The 20,971-nt window shown below is 54.5% G+C and overlaps 1 protein-coding gene across 1 annotated transcript in view; it reads left to right on the top strand.

Annotated features, from left to right (window-relative positions):
• The first annotated feature begins 4,886 nt into the window (after positions 1-4,886).
• LOC118018931 (hexokinase-1) overlaps positions 4,887-20,971 on the top strand; it is a 64,032-nt gene continuing 47,947 nt past the window's right edge. Inside the window, exon 1 of the mRNA XM_035017711.1 lies at positions 4,887-5,061. Coding sequence (XP_034873602.1) covers positions 4,999-5,061 — 63 coding nt within the window. The 5' untranslated portion in view covers positions 4,887-4,998. The remainder of the gene's footprint in view (positions 5,062-20,971) is intronic.

Below are 20,971 nucleotides of genomic sequence, written 5' to 3' on the forward strand. Positions count from 1 at the left end.
ACAGGCCGAGAATGTGATTTTTTTAAAATTTAAATTCAATTAATTGACATATAGTGTATTATTGGTTTCAGAGGTACAGGTCAGTGAGTCATCAGTCTTATGTAATACCCAGTGCTCATGACATCACAGACCCTCCTTAATGTCCATCCCCCAGTTCCCCATCCCCCTACCCCCTCCCCGAGAATGTGATTTTACAGCCCCAGCCCCTCCAGGGAGCAAAACCAGCTGCCTTCAGTGTTGTCCAAGAGGGGCCGCAGAAAACAGCGCTGGTGGATTCATTTCAGAAATTTCCTCCACCCGTTCCCGTGGAGAGTTAGCATCTAAATCAGCGATTCATGATCCTAGCAGCACCTGAGATGGACCTGGGGAACCTTTGTAAAGTGCTGTTTGGCCTGCGCTCCAGGTCAGTTCCGCTGCCCTCTGGGGCCGAGGCCCGGGCATCAGCATTTGTAAAAGCAGCCAGGTTGAAATCCACAGATCTAATAGAAATGTGGGTTTCAGGACCCCTTCCAGGTGCTTCCTCTCAGACCATGCTTTGCCTGCCAGCAACCCCATCTGCTCAGGATTCCAACACATGGCAGTGGCTCGCACGCTAGCCTTCCTTTTTCTTTCTTCCCTGCCTCTGCCTCGGAGACCTTAAACACGCTCTCATTGACTGATTAAGTGGGGATAATGATATTTGCCCTGGTAACCTCACCAGCCTGTTATCAGGAGAAATGAGGCATTATTCGAGAAAATAAATGCTCTGTAAACTGTCCGTATGATGCAAACATTGCCGGTAGAAGTGTGCGCCCAGGTGCTGGGGTACAGCTCTGATCCGCTGGAGAGAATTTCTGGAGTGCCATTTCCAGCGCCCGGGGTCAGATGGGAGTTGTCACATTCTGACATGGCCGTGGCCTGCCTTCTCTTACTGGCAGCTGTGTTTTGTGGGTGGCAGCCTGGCATGGCCTGACCTCCCCCCCCAGCCCCCATCCCAACTCTGGTACAAGAGGGAGCACAATGAACAGGGAAATCCAGGGGATTTTGGTGAGAGGGGAGGGCCATCTGGAGGGTGAGGGGAGACCTCTGGAACTAGATTTCCAATGGTCAAGGTCTTTGCTGTTCTTCCTTGGGGTCCAGAGAATAATCAGCAAGGGGCTTGATGTAGTTTTGGAACGTTGGTGAGGTCCGGAGCCGATGGCCAAGAAAGAATTCTTGAGATGTCTTTGGTGCAAAAAGGTGATTTTATTAAAGCACGGGGACAGGACCAGTGGGTAGAAAGAGCTGCTGCCCTGGGGTTGTGAGGAATGGCTGATTATACACTATGGAGTTAGGGGAGGTAAGGAAAAAGGGAGGTGTCCAAAAGGGCTCTCATATGCTAAAGAGGACTCTCAGAATACCGGAGGCCTGGCTATTATCAAGTGAAGGTTGTTTTTCCCTGTTAGCAAAGCATCAATGTTAAGACAGTTGGAGGTTTCCTAAAGGAATGTCACATATATCCCACTCCGGAGTGTGTGTGGAGGGGAGGTTGCGGTGCGTCAGCTTGTGCTTTGTCCTCAGCTAGCCTCCTGCTCCCTCATCAGGCTCAGCTGGGGTCTAAGAGCTATCTGACAGCAAAAAGAGGTGGGATAATAAAGAAGTGCTTGAGGTGATCACTGGCATGATAAGGCGGGGGACAGAGGCCCAGCTCTGAGCCCAGGAGCGGATGCAGCAGTGCAGCCTGGGCTCTGGTCTCAGGAAGCTGTGTGACTGGGGCAGAGAAGGCCAGCCCCCCAGAAGACAGTCACCAATATCAGGCAGACTGTTAGGACTCAGCCTCACTTATCTGAGGCCCAGGCTGCAGTGTGGTGGGGGTTGGGGAGAATGGGCAGAGCACTGGCTGGGCATCAGAACTGGGTTTGAGTCCCAGCTCCAACCTCCACCACAGCCTGACACTGGACAAAGATGGCCCACTTGCTGCATCGCAGGTTCCTCGTCTGTAAAGAAGAGTCTTGGTCTAGATCTAGATGGACTGTGAGCACAGTCCGAGTTGGCCTTGTGGAAGTGCTAAGGTCTGGGAGACTGGGGTGAGTAGCATGCTCAGGAAAGGCTTTCTGTGGAGGGTGGGAGAGCTGGGCCTCAGTGAGAGGGTGACCGGGACACTTGGTCAGGGGGTGGTGAGTGGAGAAGATGGGGCAAGCAGGGATATACGAGCAGGAGCTCAAAGGGACCTGGCGGGCCGGGGACAGCGGGAAGTGGCCTTACTGTGGCTCCGGGGGGAGGAAGAGATAAGTGGGGAAGAGTTGAGTCAGATCACAGAAGGCCTCAGACATCAGGCAGAAGTGTTTCAATTGGCTCCGCCAGGAAGGAGGAGGTCATCAAGGGATTTGGGGCAGAGCTATGATGGGATTAGGCTGCTTTTTTAGCAGGAATAATGTGGCCTGGACTTCAGAATGACTTGGATGGTAGAAAGCCAGGAAACAGGGAGGGCAGCTAGAAGACTTTTGTAATATTTCTGGCATGGGACAATGAGGCCTAGGGGTTGAAGGAAGCAGTGGCGCAGGCCTAGAGGTATTTCTCAGGAAATACTGATGGACCTTGGGGCCCGCGTGCATTCAAGGGGTGGAGAGGAAGGAGTCATCTTGAGAAGCAGTTTTCTCTCTCAACTGCCAGGGAACAGAAAGCATTGGCAGCTGCCCTGCTTGCAAACATAGTATCTCGGGGTAGCCTGGAAAACTGGGAAAGCTGCTCCCTGGCTCCAGCTCATGATGATCCCAGAGAACATGGATGTAATGGGGGCACAGTGATGGCGGCGGGGGGGGGGTGCGGGTTGAGGGTTATGTATACTCTGAATGCTTCTGATCACTGCACTGGGCTCATGCCACCTTGGAGGGTTAGGTGTGGAAGCCAGAGCAATTTGCTAAACACAGTTCTTGATCCTCAAGGAACTTCCAGCCTCACAATTGCAGGCCTCAGATGGCAGTGGAGAACAACCAAATCGTTCTCTTTCTCCCAGTTTTGCTTTATGGCCATGTAGACAGTGTAAGCGTTGGATGGATGCCAGAGAACTTCTGTTCCTAGTTTATAACGGTACTATCCTTAGGGCAGACCCAGGCTTTGTGGGGTTTGAAGCTTAAATAACTTTAGGGAGCCTCTTTAGAAAATAATCCAAATTACAAATATAAAATTACTACGCCCTCTCAGGGTCTAGAACGGGGAAGAATGCAAGTGAGGAGCCCTCATCAGCTTCCCAATCTTATAATCCCACCATTTATGGTGTCTAATAAGCAGGTGTTTTAATGTAGTGGGTGGGTGGGCTTTAGGATCTCCATGTTATGGATGAGGAAGCAAGCTCAGGAAGGTGACTCAGAATGTCACAGCCAGAAAGCCAGCCATGAGTGCTGAGCTCCTGACTGAAGGCTCTGGCCTCAAGGGCCACATCTGAGGTCCTCTTCAGTTGGTGACTGCAGCGGTCAGACCCCTGATGTTCCTGAGGAGGAATGTCCTGGACCTAAGCCCTCTCCCCCGAGACCACTGTACCTTTATGTAGGCTGGTCAGGGCTCCCCCGGATCCAGGTCTGGGGTAGAGGTTGGGGGGTTGGACTGTGGCCATCTCTCAGGGCACCACGTGGTGCAGCCTTGGTCCCAAGAGCACGGCCCATTTCCGCAGAGAGGAAGGACCGCAAACTGCAAGGGTGAGCATTGACTTTGAAAACACACAGACCGAATCCTGGGATCTACAACTTCCTGGTTGTATAAAGTTCGGCAAGAAACGCCGCCTCCGTGAGCCTCAACTTGATTACCTGTTGAATCAGGATAGTAACCACTTCATCGTATTTTGAGCTCATTACATGTCTCCTCGTGAGGCAGTAAAACTCCCGCACCCAGACGCGACGGATCTAAGAACACCCCGATAGCGATCGGTCCAAGCCGCAGCCTAACCGCCTGATTCCGCACCTCCCCTCCCCCTCGTTAAGGCTGAACGTGTTTCTCAGGATTCCTCCCAGTCCGGCTCACTTCCGTTGAGGAAGCGAAAAAGGTGGCACCTCGGAGGGGCGCCTGAAGGATCCCCCGGACGCCCGCGGGCCTGGGTGCCAGAGAGGAAGAGGAAGCCCGGGGTGGGGGGTGAGGGGTGCGGACAGGCCGGGGCGTGAGCCCTCGGAAGAGCGGCAGGAACCAGTGACTCCGGGGCCTGCGCTGTGGGGCGTCGCTCTCGATTTAGCAACACAAATCCGCCTGCCGGAGATTAGGCCGGGCGAGCCGGGTTAGGGGTGATGCACTGCCCGGAGGACGCAGCCGGGGCTCGGCGCTCTGCCCGGCGGACCCGCAGCAGCCGGCCGGAGCGACGATCGGGTGCGAGGACCGCGCAGCCTGCCGGCTCTCGCCTCCTCCGGCCCAGGCCCAGCTCGCTCTGCACGCCCACTTCTGCACCCGCCTCCGGCGTCTCCCCTTCCGCGGAACTCCCGGGGGCGAGCTTCATTTTCCCGCGAAGGGGGCCGCCCCCGCACAGGCCGCTCCGGCCGGCAGCCGGCCCTCCTCGGGGGCTGCTCGTCCCGCCCGAGCCGGGCGGCACCTCCTCCCGCGCTCCGCGCGCGTCCGCCCGGCCGGGCGCCGCCACGCGCGACCCTGCGCGCCCGAGCGAGCCTCCCGCCCTCGCGCCGGCTCCCTACGTGGGGGACGTGCCGGGAGATGCCGGCCCGTGGGGGATTTCGCAGCGCCGCCGCCCCCTTTCCGGCGCGGGAGGGAGCGGCCGCCGCGCCCCCCCGCCCGGGCCCGGACGCCGCCGCCTGGCGCTGCAGAGGCGGGCGGCAGCCAATGGGCGCCGAGGAGGTGGGCCGGCTGGCGGCTGTCACCCTGCCGGGGACGGGAGCGCGGAGCCGGGGAGCGCGCGAGCCACCGCCTCCCGGGCCTTGGGGGTGGAGCCGCGGCTGGAGGAGGAGGAGGAGCCGCCGAGCAGCCGCCCGAGGACCACTGCTCGCCCGGGCTGCGGAGCACCGACGCCGGCCCCACGCCCGCCGCCCCGCGTCCGCCGCCGTCAGCATGATCGCCGCGCAGCTCCTGGCCTATTACTTCACCGAGCTGAAGGATGACCAAGTCAAAAAGGTGAGCCCCCGCGCGCGCCGCCGCCCGGCGCTCTGCCCGCAGCGTCGCATTCCGGCATCCGCTCGCCGCCGCCGCCTCCATCCTCCCGCGCCCAGCCTTCCCCAGGCCGGCACTGCTTGGACTGCAGGGCGGGAGAAGCCTTCGCCCTGCGATTCTGCCCGGGATTGTGTGTGTGGTGGGGGGAAGACCCCCGAGACCGGGCTGCGTGCTACAGTGTCCTTGAGCCGGGCTGTGGATGTCAGACGGGCCCCCGGGCCACGCGGGGTGGCGCCTGAGCCCGGGGACCGGTGGGTCGGTCCGCAGGGCCTGTTCCGAAGGTTCTGAGCGCCGTGGGCGGAGGAGTGATTACAGAGATGTTGGGGAGCTGAGTGCGCAGCAGGCGGGGGTGCCGGCTGGAGGCCGGGCATCCCATATTTGGGGTTCCCCGCGGAGGGCGCCGGGTGTCCCGGAGAAGCTCTCACCCCGGCTCTACCCGCTGTTGCGGCTGCCCCCTTAATCTGGGGACAGGGTGACCCGCCCGGCTTCCCGGAACGGGGAGGGGTGCGGAGGCCACCGGAAACTTTGCTCATAGGCCTCAGGTCTGGAGCGGCATGTCTGAATGGAATTTTTTATTCCTCTACGTGACTGCTCTCTTAAACTGTAATTTCCAGCCAGCGCAGGGAGCTTAAATAAGAGACTGGTCTTTTGAGTCGGATGGAGGCCTTCACATGTATGCCTGTGACATGTGTGTACTCGCACAGGGATGCATCTCCCTACCCTAAGGGGTTGCTGCCTTGGACATCTGTCTAGCAGAAAATACTGTCCACTGGCAGGTCTTAAAGGTGTATCTCTCCCTTATGCCAGCCCTGCCACCATGTTTTTAAGGAACAGCTTAGGTGGTGAGGAAGAGCGCCCATTTTACCAGTCCGAGGCCTGGCACGGGCCCCTGACCCACCCACACCCACCATGGGTGAGGGGAGGACTGCTGGAGTAAGCTGGGATGGACAGTGAACCTGACTGTGGAGTTCAGACGAGGGAAGTACCCACAGGTGAGAGGCGGGAGCGTAAAGCCACAGGATGTTCACTCAGTTCTCTTCCTACCTACCTAGGACAACCCCCTCTGGCACACTAGGAAGTAGGCCTGCTGCGGGCAGTGACCTCATCAAGGTCACCCCGTGAGTTAGAGGCAGAGCTAGGGCGGGTCTCTCCCTCCCTCCCCTGGGAACCCGGGCTCCTACTGGAAGTCAGCTGAGGGGGAGGTGCTGAGACAAAGGCCCTGGGGATGCTGCTTGGATCCTGGGTCCTGTGCTGAGTGGGGACCTGAGTAGGGCAATTAGGAGACAGGCCTGGAAATCTGCCACCGCCCCTCATAGCTAGGAGCAACAGTGACTTTAGAGTTGTCCCACTGTGGGACTCCTGCTCATTGCCAGCAGCACGTGGAGCTTCCTCTGGCCACTGAGCTCAGGAGCTGTGCCTGCCTGCAGGTACATTTCACGTTCTCCTCAGTGGTTGGGTGTGCCGTTGATGTTCTTCCCGTTTCCAGTGGGGAATTTAAGCTACAGATGAGTTCACTGTCCTTCCCCTGCATGTGGCACACACTGTAGCTCAAGACAGCAGATCCCTGAGATGTGGGACCCAGATGACCCTTCTAAGCTTCCACCGGCCATACCCGCCATCACCTGTGTGGTCTCCAGGGCCTATGTTGGGTTGAGGTTTGGACTGTACTCAGTAAGAATTGTTTTATCAGGCACTCAGTGTTGACTGTGGCCTCCCTCGAATTCTATCCACCAGGCTCCCTGAGGCATCTGGGTGTGTGACTTCTGATTCACTTGGTGGTCGTCCTCAAATCCCTTCTGCTCTGAGATTGGGATCCTGGCATTCCCTCCCCACCCTCTGCTGGCCTCAGAACATTGCTGGAGGAGGGTCTTGAGGCCAAAACTTCCACCACATATTATTATTGGCCACGGAGAGTTTTAAGAACGAGATGGCTTTCTTGCACACCACTGGGGACCATCTTAAACTGCTTTCTGTGGGGGGGATGTGTGTGTGTATTCCCGCCAGAGGATCACCTTGGTCTGCATTATGGGCTACGTGGCATTGCTATCCATGGGTGTGGTCACCAGGAAGCTTCCTGGGCCTCCTGAGAGCCTAGTGGACACGCGTTCCAGTGGCCTAGTCAGCTTTCCCCACCCCCACCTTGCAGAAGCTGGGGGACTGCATCTTCTCTCTTGGAACTCAAGACTTGGTAGAGAGCGGCCCTTTCTACCCACTGCTTGCTGTGAAAAGCCTGGGTGGGGCTGCAGGGCTGCAAGGCCTGTTCTTCTTGCCGAAATTGGGCCCTCCCTGCGACCCAGTGGGGACCCAGTGAGGCTAGCCCCCCGCCTGCCTACCCAGCCAGCGTGGGTAGCCATGATGAGTCAGCCCTTCAGCCCTAGGCAGGCTCTGGGGCTCTGGAGACAGCCCTGGCACCCCCCACTAACCTTCATTCATTTTCTTGCCTTCTGGCCTGGGGATAGGAGGAAGGAAGATGGGATGGTGCCAGGGAAGGTTTCTTCGGGATTGCTCAGGATACAGAAGCGATCATGAAACGGGTTATCATTTCTCTCTCCATTGCCTATAAGACATGTCACTAATTCAATTTCATAAAGATATCCGGGGTTGAAACAGGCCAAGTGCCTGGCTACCTGGTGTGGAGCCCCATTTACCAGACTGTCCCTTCATGATATTGGTTAATGGGGTGCTGGGAAAAGCGTGTCCTGGCATTAGACTGAAATAAGTACAAGACATATTTTCCTTTTACTCTCCTAGTGCTTTCAGCAGGAAAGGGAAGGCATGTGTGTGTTTGTGAAAGATCCCATTCATCAGAATCCCAGACATCTACTAGTTCTGCAGCTAGAGACTGGGTCCTTTGACCTCCAAGTAACTTTTAACAGGCCTGTCACCTTGCCTGCTTCTTCCGCTTGGCTTCGCTGTTAGGAGCCTGGAGGAGGGTGACTGTGTGCATAGTGCTTTGTTTGGGAGAGAAAGAGGAGTCCAGCAAGGTGAGAACTTGGCCTCTTAAGGACTAGCTTCCCGGGGTGCCTGGCTGGCTTAGTCGGTAGAGCATGCGACTCTCCATCTCAGGGTTGTGAGTTTGAGACCCACATTGTGTTTGGAGATTACTTAAAAATAAAATCTTAAAAAAAAAAAAAAAAAGGAAGAACTAGCTTCCTTTCCTCTAAGTTTGTCAGAATGGTGACGAGTGGGTTATCTCTGAGTGGGATCCCCGTGACTCTAAGTAATCCCCATTAGCAGGTGAACAAACAGGTGCGATTTGTCCGACAGCTGAACTCAGGAGTACTGGGCCCAGAGAGGTGGGGGAGAGTATGCTTAGCAGTTAAAGGGCTATCCACGGTTTATTTTCTCAGAGCTCATGTGTCCCAGCTGCAAAAGCAAGCATAAAAAATTGCCCTTGCCTTATTGATCAGGGGTGAGGGAGAGGAAGGTTAGAAAATTATGAAAAATACCTCAGATACCTTTAGATCTGGTGTTACACAAATGTCCAGGAAGAGCCTCACTTCTTGGTGAATCTTCATCTCATAATCCTTGTCCCTGCTACTTCAGATGTCTTTGGAGTTCTCCCCCCCCAAGAGAAGCCCCAGCGCTTCATTTGGTTTGATAATTTGGGACCTTCGTGAGGGAATAAACTGGGAAACCGGGTGGGTATGAGGGACTTTCACATCTGGCCATGCTCTGCCATCCTCCCACGCTCCTGCTGTTTTCTGGAGATGGCATGGGCAGCCTTCTCCAAAAGAGACTGATTTGGTACTGTCTCCGCATGTGTCTGCAGTCAGGGATTCCTGCTGGGTAGAATTAGCCCCTGGAGTCCGCTGTGAGCATGCCTGGGGACGCCCCTGCAGACAGCGGGGCAGCCATACCCCTCCGAGGCCGGAAGCGGTCATGGCCAGACTGCTGGCACCTGCTTATTGCTTTGAGGACCTTTAGAATCCAGTCCGGTCATGGGAACTCAGTAGTGTCTTTGGAAGACGTTTGAGTCCTTTATCATGTGCACAGGGCTGTGCGAGGCTGGGGTGACGACTACAGACTTGGTAGACATGATCCCTGTTCCCCTGGAGCATAAGTTATGATTTGCTGTCTTACGATAAGTGCAAAGCACAGAATGCTCTCGCAGTTGGGGGCCAGGGGTCAGGTCATGGGTGGGAAATCACTCGCTCAGGAGTGGCTTAAAGCCGGGCTCTAGGTGGACAAATGGGAATATTATACTTAGAAACTTTGTGAGGGAGAGTCAGATGGATAGTTCTCAAAATGTAGTTTGCTCTCTCTTTAATGGCTTGTTATCTCTGAGCATCCCAGTACCGATTCTGGCTGTCTTATCAGATATCAAGTGTGTGTGTGTGCGCGTGCGCATGTGCCTGTCTAACAGTACGCACAAATGTACAACATGCTTGTGTGTGTGTATGCTTTCAAAAACCTCCTGAGACGTTGTGAGGACAGGAAGTAGTGTTATTCGCGAGTGTCCCAGAGCAGCGCCTCCCCTGGGCATCCCGCCGCCTGCCCTTTGTGCGGCAGACCCAAGGCACGGATTTTATTCCTCATTTAGAAACAGGGACTGGAGGTCCCATGGAGAGAGACATGGTTTTCTCAAGGTCTTAAGATAATCTGGAATGGGGTCCAATGGGCTCTTCTTACTCCTTCTGCTTCTTTCCTCTAGAAGAAAAATCCATCTTTGTTGATTTTAATGATTTAACTTGGAATCTATATTTTAATTCTCTCCCCCGCAAGTCAATATGTAGGAGTCAAATTTTATTTATTTATTTATTTATTTATTTATTTATTTTAAACACTTTTTTTTTTTTAAGATTTTATTTATTTATTCACGAGAGACAGAGAGAGAGAGAGAGAGAGAGAAGCAGAGGGAGAAACAGGCTCCCAAGGAGCAGGGAGCCCGATGCGGGACTCGATCCCAGGACCCTGGGATCATGACCTGAGCCGAAGGCAGACGCTTATTAACATCTGAGCCACCCAGGCGCCCTGTAGGAGTCAAATTTTATTACGAAATATCTGAGATGCATAAAAATGAGATTTGAGATTAACATTAACAAACACCTGTGTACCCACCACTCAGCCTGAGAAGTTACAGACAGTTACAATTACAATAGAGAAGACTGGAAGCCCTGCATTCCCATCTTCTGTCCCATTCTGTTTCTCCTTCCAGAGAGCGCCTCTGTCTTGTTTTAGATGTTTCTTATTTCCATGCATGTTTTTATGCCTTTATTACATAGCATGTATCTATAAACAGTGTATAGTGTTACTTTATGTGGTTGTAAGCTTTTGTAAATGATGCTATACTCTATGTATCCTTCTGCAATTCGCCTTTTCCACCTCAGCGATCTATCTACCTTCGGGGTTTTTCCATGTTGATCCATACACCTGTGTTTCATCAATTTAAACTGCTGCATGCTCTTACATTGTGTGAATATACCACAATGTATAATTTATCTATTGTTTTGATGGGGATTTGGGTTTCTGATGTTTCACATTACAAACAGTGCCACTGTGATTCTTCTCATGCACGGCTCCAGTAGGCATGCGCGTGGCTCTGGGCTCTGGGCTGTCCATCTGGGATGGAACTGCTGGGCGGAGGAGTATGTGCATCTTCCCATTTTCCAGATTTTGTCAAATTGCCATCCCCCCGGGGGTCCTGCCACTTCATACTTCCATCAGAAGTTTGTACAGGTTCCTCTTGTCCCACACTAACCCTCGGGACGGTCAAACCTGTAACATGTTTTAGTAGATAATTTTTATATGAAGATTTTATTTATTTATTAGTCAGGGAGAGAGATTGAGAGAGCGAGCGCACGCACACAAGCAGGGGCAGCAGGCAGAGGGAGAGGGAGAAGCAGGCTTCCCGCTGAGCAAGGAGCCCGATGCGGGACTCGATCCCAGGACCCTGGGATCATGACCTGAGCCAAAGGCAGACGCTTCACCGACTGAGCCACCCAGGCATCCCAAGTAGATAATTTTTTAAAGAGTCTCTTTCTTCCCAGTCATTTCCATTCACATTACAGCACTCAGCTTAGTTTAAAATTAGCCATTTCCTCATTTACCATATCAAGCAGAGCCCTTGTGAGGTTGACAGCTCTCGTTGAGAGCCGTGCCAGCCCCATTGACTGCTGCTGGGACGCGAGCACGCTCCCGAGGAGGGGGAGTAGGCGCAGGGAAAGGCGGGGAGGGCTCTCTGTGGCCCCCCGTGCTCCAGTGTGGGAATCCGTTGCACTTTTCCGGGAATTAAAACATGCACGTGGGCTTCTGCCCGCACAGCCTTTCCCTTCCTGGGTGGAGCCAGGCGCGGCTGGCTTATCAGTCCCCTAAATGTGCCCGCCTCTGTTAGAGGACGCTCAGGCCCGCGGCCTCCCTGACTATCTTCCGTAAAAGGAGAGGGTGACCGTGCCCCACTGCAGGACAACTGAAATGTGAAGTGTGCAGCCCAGCCGTTTGCAAACCGAGGTCCCTGCTCCGGGGCGGAAAATGTCGGATCTTGTGTTCATCTGATTCCAGGCTTGGTTACAGGCCACAGGCGCTGACACCTGAAGGGGACCTCGGAGGGACATTGAATGCCGACTAGGGGCCTTTCTTTCCTAACACAGGTCTTATTTCATCATCAGTATTTCTTCATGGAATGCCTGTCACGATTCACCGCTGGGTACTGTGCTGAAGGCGATACATCCCCACAACGCCCCTGTGCGGGGGGTACTGTTATGATCTCCACTTTTGGAGAAAGACCCCGAGGCTCAGATAGGAAACGGAAGAGCCCCGTTATTTTTTTAGTGGAGGTATAATACTCACAGTGTAAAACTCACCATTTTAAAGTGTACAGAATGGCTTCAAGTACATTCACAAGGTTGTGTAACCATTACCACCATCTAATTCCAGAACATTTTCATCAGCCCCAAAAGAAACCCCGTACCCATTAAGCAGATAGTCCCCAGCCCCTGGCATCTACTCATCTACCTTCTTTTTTAAAAATGGATTTACCTCTGGGGCGCCTGGGTGGCTCAGTTGTTAAGCGTCTGCCTTCAGCTCAGGTCATGATCCCAGGGTCCTGGGATCGAGCCCCGCATCGGGCTCCCTGCTTGGCGGGCAGCCTGCTTCTCTCTCTCCCTCTGCCTGTCTCTCTGCCTACTTGCTCTCTCTCTCTCTCTCTGTCAGATAAATAAAATCTTTAAAAAAAAAAAACACATAAAAATGGATTTACCTCTTCTGGACATTTCATATAATTGGAATCATGCAGTATGTGTCCTTTGTGTCTGGTCTTTCACTGAGCACCATGTTTTCAAGGTTCGTCCATGCTGTAGCATGGATCAGTCTGTCGTTGCTGAATAATATTTAGTTGTATCTGGATACCGTGGTATGTTTATGCATATGTCAGTTGATGGACATGGGGTTATTTCCACTTTGGAATAATGTTGCTGAGAACATTTGTGTGCATGTTTTTCCTGTGTGGACATATGCTTTCATTCCTCTTGGGCATATGCATAGGAGTGGCATTGCTGGGGGAGCCCCTGTCTTTATCCACCTGGAGAAAGGCACCGTCTCCATTTAGAAGCGAGGAAACAGAGACCCCCCCTCCCCCCCAGCAAGGGGTGAAGTGACTTGTTGAAGACCACACAGTTCATTAGTAATAGGGACAACACTACCTGGTCCGCTGACTCAGAAACCCACGTTCTGGGCGCCTGGGTGGCTCAGTCGTTAAGTGTGTGCCTTCGGCTCAGGTCATGATCCCAGGGTCCTGGGATCGAGTCCCACATCAGGCTCCCTGCTCTGCAGGAAGCCTGCTTCTCCCTCTCCCACTCCCCCTGCTTGTGTTCCTGCTCTCGCTCTCTCTCTCTCTGTCAAATAAATAAATAAATAAATCTATAAAAAAAAAAAAGAAACCCACGTTCTTCCCACCATACCACACCCAACCCCTCCCATTTTGTTGTTTAGGGAAACAGAGCCAAGGAGGTTGAGAGATGAGGCAGAGAGATGAGGACCTCCCCCCGCCCCCAGGTTCCCCAGACCTCTTTCTCTCCTTCCCCTTCCTCCCCATCCTCCCCATCCTCCCCAACACCAGCGCTTTGCTTGCCCCCCTCCCCCCATGTCCCTCCACCTTTGCTCAGTGTTGATGAACTCCCTCCACTTGGGAAGGAAATTGGCCCAATAAAGTCATTTACAGTGAAATGTTAGGGATTTCCCATTTTTCAAATTTCTCCCTGTACTCTTTCTATTTGTCTTCCCCCCCAACCTTGTTTGCATTTAAAAGGGGACCCCCACCGAGGGCAATGCCTAACCTGCAAGAAGAACCCCTAATGCTCTTGTAATGCCTAGTCCTGAAGATTATTCTCTCCCGCAGCCTCTGCCTGGCTGCACTTGTAAGCGGCTAGTTTCCTTGATTGGGGTTTGCCTTCAGCCCTGTTACTCGATCTGCCCTCATTTCTCTGGTGTCTCCTGGTGCCTTCTCTGATGTCTCTCTGGGTGGCTGGGATGAGTGGAATAGGAGACCCAGGCCATTGCTGTCAAGGCACCACGTCACCTTTGCAAAGTTCTGTTCTATTTACAACGTACTCTCACGTGCTCGATTTAGTTGAGTCCTTCCAGCCAACTTGGACGTAGGTATTTCTTCCTGCATCTTACATATGGGGCAGCTGAACCTCAGGAAATGAAATTGACATGATCTTGGTGGCCAGAAAGCGGTAGGACCAGGAGAGGAATTGCAGGTCTGTCTGACACCGGTGGGCAGATCTCGCCGCCCCTGCAGAACCCGGACCGTGGTCCAGGGCTGCACGCTTCCAAAACAGTACAGGGCAGCAGCCTGCAGTAGAAACCATCACCCAAGGCTCCCAGACTGGGGATGCTAGAGCTATGCTGTCCAGAACAGTAGCCGCTAGCCGCACATGGCTACTGGGCACTTGAAATATGGTGAGTCTGATTTGAGATGTGCTCTTAAGTGTCAAGTATGCACAGGATTTCAAAGACGTTGTATAGCAAAAAGATACATAAACTATCATTAATCATTTTAAAAGCATTGTTTGCCTGTGGGAATAATATTTTGGATATATTGGGTTAAGTACAATGTTATTGAAATTAATTTCACCTGTTTTTCTTTTCTTTATTTATTTTTTATTTTTATTTTTTAAAGATTTTATTTATTTACTTGACAGAGAGAGAGAGAGCGAGAGCAGGAACACAAGCAGGGGGAGTGGGAGAGGGAGAAGCAGGCTTCCTGCCGAGCAGGGAGCCCGATGTGGGACTTGATCCCAGGACCCTGGGATCATGACCTGAGCCGAAGGCAGACGCTTAACGACTGAGCCACCCAGGTGCCCTTATTTATTTTTTAAAAAGATTTTTATTTATTTGAGAGAGAGAGAGAGCATGAGGGGGGGAGGGTCAGAGGGAGAAGCAGACTCCCCGCTGAGCAGGGAGCTCGATGTGGGGCTTGATCCCAGGACCCTGGGACCATGACCTGAGCCGAAGGCAGACGCTTAACCGACTGAGCCACCCAAGTGCCCCACACCTGTTTTTCTTTTTAAAAAACATGTGGCTGCTAGAAAGTTTAAAATTACACATGTGGCTTGCATTATGTTTCTGTTGGACAGAGCTCTGCTAGACAGTGAATTTTATGGCTAAAGCTTGGGCAGAGGCACTCTGCATTGAAAGCGGTGGGTTCTTCTGGGTCCTTGGGCTTCAGTGTCCTCATCCGTAAGACTAGGAGGCTGGGATCCATTATCTCTAACAGATTCTTCTAGCTTGAGCAGTGTGGTGGTGGCCAGCGAGCTGTCTGGGCCTCAGTTTCCTTATTTGTCAGATGGGGTGGATGATTCCTGCCTTGCCGTCTGCTCATTTATCCAGTTAGCGAAGGGATGTGGAAACACTCGGAGAGCATAGGGAACTGTGTGAATGCCGGGACACACCTTTAGGCACCGCGAGAGGCTCAGCGAGGCAGAGTAATCCAGAGAGGGAGGAAGGAGAGTAATCCACGGTGTCTGGAGCTCCTGTGCCCTGTATGAGGGCCAGAGGGCAGTTTTCTTTGTTGCTGTTTTGCTCATGGAAGTGACTCGCCCAAGGTGATGGGGGCAGGGTCAGTGTAGCTGGAGGAGGCCTGAGGGCTTTGGGTTTCTCGCTAGGTCTACTCGCACCCCTGCACTGTTTGCACCCCAGGGCGTTCGGGTCTGATTGTCTCATAGTGAAAGCCAAACTGCACTTTGGAGACTCTCTTCTCTCTTGGCTGGAGGTACCTGGGACACTGGGAACTGTGAGGCTGGAGGCTGGCCCCAGCGCAGGAGGCTGAGAATTAAGCTTGTTGTTCTTGCCCTGCCACATTCCAGGGCAGTTCTGTTCCCCTTGAGGCCACTGGGTACCTCCTTTATTTTTAGCTAGTTCAGTGTAACAGCTTTGTTCTCGTCCTGGGCGGCAGCTTGGTCTCTCTCATCAGCCGGGAAGCGCCTGTTATGGGGTATTAGTGCATACCAAGGTCGCCAGGAGGACCTTGGGCATGACCTCAAGGCCTTACACGGTTCTCCTAGCAAGAGGATTCTGGGGAACTAGGGGAGGAGTGTCGAGTTTGGAGTCTTGAGCGGGAGCCACACCGGTTGCTGGGTGCTTGGGGTCCCTCACTTGATTTCATGGCCCCAGCTTCCTCCTGTGTAAGATGCAGTCTCTGCGCCCCACCGCAAGTCAGGGCAGGTGGATGCGCCCAGCATGGGCCCTGTCCCTGCTTAACATCTCCCTTCCCCAGACCTCAGTTTCTCATCAAGAGCGGGGATCCCATTTTCCTCCTGATTTGTTGTGAGTACATAGAAGTGTCAAATGGATAATCTGTGGTGCCCAGCCCATGCTTGTTGAAAGGGAGCTCGGAGCTCGCAGTTAGAAGCATAAATAATGGGGGCGCCTGGGTGGCTCAGTTGGTTAAGTGACTGCCTTCGGCTCAGGTCATGATCCTGGAGTCCCTGGATCGAGTCCCTGGATCGAGTCCCGCATCGGGCTCCCTGCTCGGCGGGGAGTCTGCTTCTCCCTCTGACCCTCCTCCCTCTCATTCTCTCTGTCTCAAATAAATAAATAAAATCTTTAAAAAAAAAAAAAAAAGAAGCATAAATAATGGTAGATAAGGGTGAAGAACCCTTTCCGGTCCCTGGGCTGCCTGAGGGGACGGACCTCCGTAAAGAGCCTGGGGAAAAGGAACCTCCCCTTACAATATTTTAACTTGCGGAAGGGGTCCTGTTTGCTCTGGTGATATTGGTGCACCCATCTTTCACTTGGGAGCCTCTAGAGTAGAATTCATCTTCCCAAACACATTTCCTCTGGAGGCTGTTAGGTATTTAGCAGTCTCTGGGAGGCCTGAAGAGTGGAGTGAGAATCACAGTTATCTGTAGGGCTCTGTGTCCTGATGGGCCTCAGCCTTGAGATGCAGATGTTGTGTGTGTGTGTGGGGGGGGCGGTTAGAGGACCAGAGAACGCCTGGAACACTCTGTCCCTCAGGGAGAAGCTGTTGGCCCCACGCAGGTCCCCAGGAGGCTGAAGTGAGGGGCTGGGCCATTCAGGGAAGAGGAGCGTCCTTATCTGAGCCTGCAAACCCTTCTGAGACCTCCCTGCCTAGGCGGCATCAGAGGCCTTCCCGCCCAGAAGCGCAGGCACTCAGCCCAGGGGAAAAGACACCCGGAGGGCTTTGCAGAGGACGCAAAAGGCCTGGAAGGCATGTCCCCTGTCCCCTGGGTGCTCCCAGACTAGCTGGGGGCACAGATCATGTGTGTGTTGCTGCCGCTGCTGGGAGAGGCTCTCCCGCTGCCATGTGTCCACCGGGGCAAATTAATACCTACATAGTGACCACTGATGGCGGAGGGGATGTCGAGGAGAGGAGCAGCTGCTGTTGGGCGGGGCGGATCATGGCATGCCCCTCGGAGGAGGTGAGTCTGGAGGTGGACTTTGGGAGAAAGGAGGAGTGAGGCATGGAGAGGCCCTTTACAGGCTGAGCAAGCAGAGGGGTTGGTGGATCCATGAGGAAAGGCCTTTGGGGGTGAAGAACCATTGTTAGGGCCCCAGGCTGCCCGAGGGAAGGCAGGCTGGTGCTGGGACGGTGGCTCCCGTGGGGAACTCTGCAGGGTAAGGATGTCTCTTCTTGTGGCCACGAGGAGCTGAGCAGGAGCTGCTCCCCAGTTGCCAAGAACAGGACAGAAACACAGGTTCCTTGGGCCGCCGCGCATAGCAGTGAGGTGGGGCTGGGCACTGAGGAGCCTGGGCAGGCGGGAGGAGGGGCAGGAGGGGGGTTAGGCCAGCGCGCAGCACAGCAGGGCAGAGCCTTTGGGCTCAGTATGGTTTTGAGCTTCCTTCCTGGGATTTTGTGAAGGGGGACGAGAACAGGTCAGACAGCTTGTGGCTGGTGGAGAGTGAAGAGGAGTGGCATGCTTTCTGCAAGGCGAGGGAGCCGTGCTGCCTGTAGAGTGGTGGGAGCTGTGGTCTTAATGCCACCCACATGCCCACATCTCCCAGGCCTAGGAGGGACCTGGCCTGGGTTCTCCCTGGCTGAGCGGGAAAGCTTGCAGAGAAAGAAGCACAGGACCAGGACCCAGGGAACTTGGTGTCTACCCCAGTTCTCTTGCTGACCAGTGGTCACCTTGGCCGTTTGAAGAACCTCTTTGGCCTCTGATTTTTCCTTAGGGCATTGGAAGTGATGGCACCATCACCATGTCCCTGGACAGGATAGTTTGAGGACCACTGTGAAAGTGCTGTGCATAGTAGAGAGAGGCCTTTGTAGTTCAAGGTCATGTGAACACACCCCACGTTACAGATGGGAAAACCCAGGTGCCTACGGGATATCAAAGCCAGAGGCGGACGCGGATGTCCGCGTTACCCTGTCCGTGCCTCATCATTGAACCAGGCAGGGTCCTGAGGAAATCTAAGTATGGTTCTTAGTGTGAGTCTTAAAGGCAGGTCCTGGAGGAAATAGGAAGGTGGGGTTAAGATTTCAAAGGAGAAAGTGTTTATGATTCCATTTTTCCCCTTCTCCCACCCCCAGGTACGATTCCATTTTTGTAAAACAAACAAACAAACAAAAAAAGGCGAGCTCTGTATGTATGAGTGTTTAGGTAGAAAAACCATCCTAATCCATAAAGCTCTTAGCAGGGATTTCTCTGGAAAGACTGGGGGGGAGAAATTATACTTTTTACTTTTATGCATTTTTGTGTTGTATGAACTTTTTAATAATAAGTGTATATTGCTTATTGTGACTATAACTTACTGTTAGTTAAAAAAAAAAAGAACAACCTAATAAAACAGAACAATGTTTCAGAGGAATTTCACCAGAGTCTTTAATTTGCCGTGGTTTCGGGCATATGGCTGCGCTGCCTTTAGTGGTCTCTTCTACAGAATGGGTCAGTAATGTTTGGTAATCAGTGCATTTCTCCTAGCTAAGTAAGTCAAGGACACGTGATTACCAGTTAGGGCACAGAGGGAGATGGCCTCCCTTTTGGTCATTTCGATGGGGGGGGTTGGGAAATGTTATTTGATGTTTACCTTGTTCTTGGCACATTCTTAAAATTTTCCCGGTAGCTGTCTGAGGTGAAAGCATTATTATCGCCTTTAACAGTGAGGAAGGCAAGACTCAGCCAGGTTAAGTAACTTGTCCAAAGCCACACAGCTACTAAATGGCAGATCCGAGGTTCAAACCCCGTTCTCTTCATCCACAGTCCCGTGTTCTTTCCAAGGCGTAAGGAGAAGCCCAGAATGAGGGCTTAGAAGACCTGGGATCTAGACCCGGCTGCCACTTCCAAACCATGAGACCTGGTGTGAGTCACGGGTCCCCGTGTCCTCGACTCTAAAACGGGGATAAGGCTGTCCTTCCTGCCTCCCTCCCCGGGTCGTGGTGGCGGAAGCTAACGTTCTTCGTGCCTGCCTCATGCCCGGCCGTGGCGTCCATGAGCTCATTTCATCTCTTTCTGTGACATCCAGACGGGACGACGTGTGTGACAGTCCTGAGTATAAACGGCAGAGCCCTCGGCAGATGGCGAACTATTATCCAAGTGACACTCATCGGCCCGGTTCTCTCCTGAGTCAGCCTCCCTAAGAGAAGTGAATCCGATGTTGAAATCTCTGCCCTGTCCTGAAGCAAGAGTTTTCTTAACCCTCCACTGCCTGCCCCTCAGTTGTCTTTGCGAGTAGAGCGTCTCCCGGGGGAAGTTCACTTGGAAGGCGGGCGCGGGGCACCTGCAGTCACCCCTGTGCCCTGCCTTGTTCTGGGGCCTCGTGGCGGAGCCGAGGAGAGAAGGAGTGAAAAATTTCCATGGCCATGTCCCCGTCCACCGGGGGGGGAGGGGGGTGTGTGTGTCAAAATGCCCAGGTCACCAGGGGTGACCGTGCCTCCTGCCACAAGGGCGTGTTCCCTCGGGCATGTCCGGTCTTGAGTTGGTGTTTTGTGCGTGTTCTGTTGGGAGCAGGAGCCGGGGCTGAGGTCGGGCCCAGCGGTGTTCGCGTGCAGCCCAGTGCGGGCCCCTGGCCTCTCTCGCTAGCCTGACAGCTCTGAGCCAGAGGAGCTGGGGGGGGGGGGGGGGGGGGGGGGGGGGGGGGGGGGGGCGTGCTCTCTCTGCCGGGGTCTCCTCCGGCCTCTGCCGTGGTCCAGCTTCGGGCGTGGCCGAGAGCTTCCAGGCCTTCCTGGTCCGCAGGAAGGCCAATCCAGGACAAGGGTTTGCACAGTATTAGGGCACCTTCCCTTCAGGGGCTGGGGAGAGAGAGGTGCCCGGAGCCGGGGCGGGGGTCCTTCTCAGTCTTGGCCTAGGGTCTGCGGGACCCAGCCCGCAGGGCGGTGTCTGGGAGCCTGGCACCTCCCCGTTTCCTTCCCAGTCGGCCCGGAGGCCTGCGTGCGTGTGTCAGACGCCACGTGCGAGAGGGAGCGGGGGCGGGGGGGGTGAGGGCGGGCTGAGGGTTCCTGTCACGGATTTCTGGGAGCTTTTGGCCTGTGACAGACCATCCGAAGGCCGAGGCTTGCGGCTTGCAGCCTCCGGGGGTGCTGTGCTGTGGCCTCTGGTCACCAAACTGCAGAGGAAGGGGTTGGAGGCACAGGAGGGATCCTTGGGCACCGCGTGCGGCCGAGCAGCAGCCCCTGTTTGCGCATGTGTCAGGGGAGGGCGGGGCGCAGGGAGGAGGGGCGCGATCTGAGACGCTGAGGAGAGGGGATAGAAATGGACAAGTTGAGAAGACCGCAGACGTCGGCCAAACCCCCGGAGAGCAGAAGTTGTCCTTCCTCAGGGCTGCCTCCCTCTGCCGGCCTCGGCTCCTGGGCCTCTGGCCCCACCGAAGGGATAGCAGCTCTCCTGCTGGGTTTCTTGCAGGGCGCAGCCGCCCCGAGATGCGCAGCACGCGGGCAGGGGGTTGGCCTGACACCCTCCCTCCCTCCCGCCAGCCACGACCCAGTCGCCTTTCCCAGGTGGACAGGGGCAGTGCGGCCAGCTGCCAGGCAGGGCTGGCCTGAACGAGGAGAGCGAGGCCCCTGGCTCGGTGAGGCGCTGGGCACTCTGGGCCCTTGGGAGTGTTCCACAAGTGTCCCCCACGTGGGCTTTGCACCTGTGTTTCCTGCGCCGCTCGAAGGGCCCCAGTCCGTGTGCCGGGGACCCGCTGAGCCCTGCACCGGGCGCTGCTTGGCTGGCCAGCCCACCCCCGGCCCAGCATCTACGCTGGTTCAGAGGCCCCTCCTGAGCTCCCGAAGACCGGTAGAAAGGGCTCCCCGTGGCGTACTCTCTCATTCACATGAGATCCAGGAGGCCTCAGGCTCAGTTCCAGCTCGGCCCCAACTTCTACCTTCTTTTTGGACCCCGTTTCCACATATCCTCTGAGAGGGGTTGTCCCACATAATGATTCATGAACTTGAACCAGGGGAGGAAAGCCTCCCCTCCAAAGATGCTTGGGG

Source organism: Mirounga leonina, unplaced genomic scaffold (assembly GCF_011800145.1).
Source record: "Mirounga leonina isolate KUSES-001 unplaced genomic scaffold, KU_Mleo_1.0 Mir_107, whole genome shotgun sequence".
Lineage (NCBI taxonomy): Eukaryota > Metazoa > Chordata > Mammalia > Carnivora > Phocidae > Mirounga > Mirounga leonina.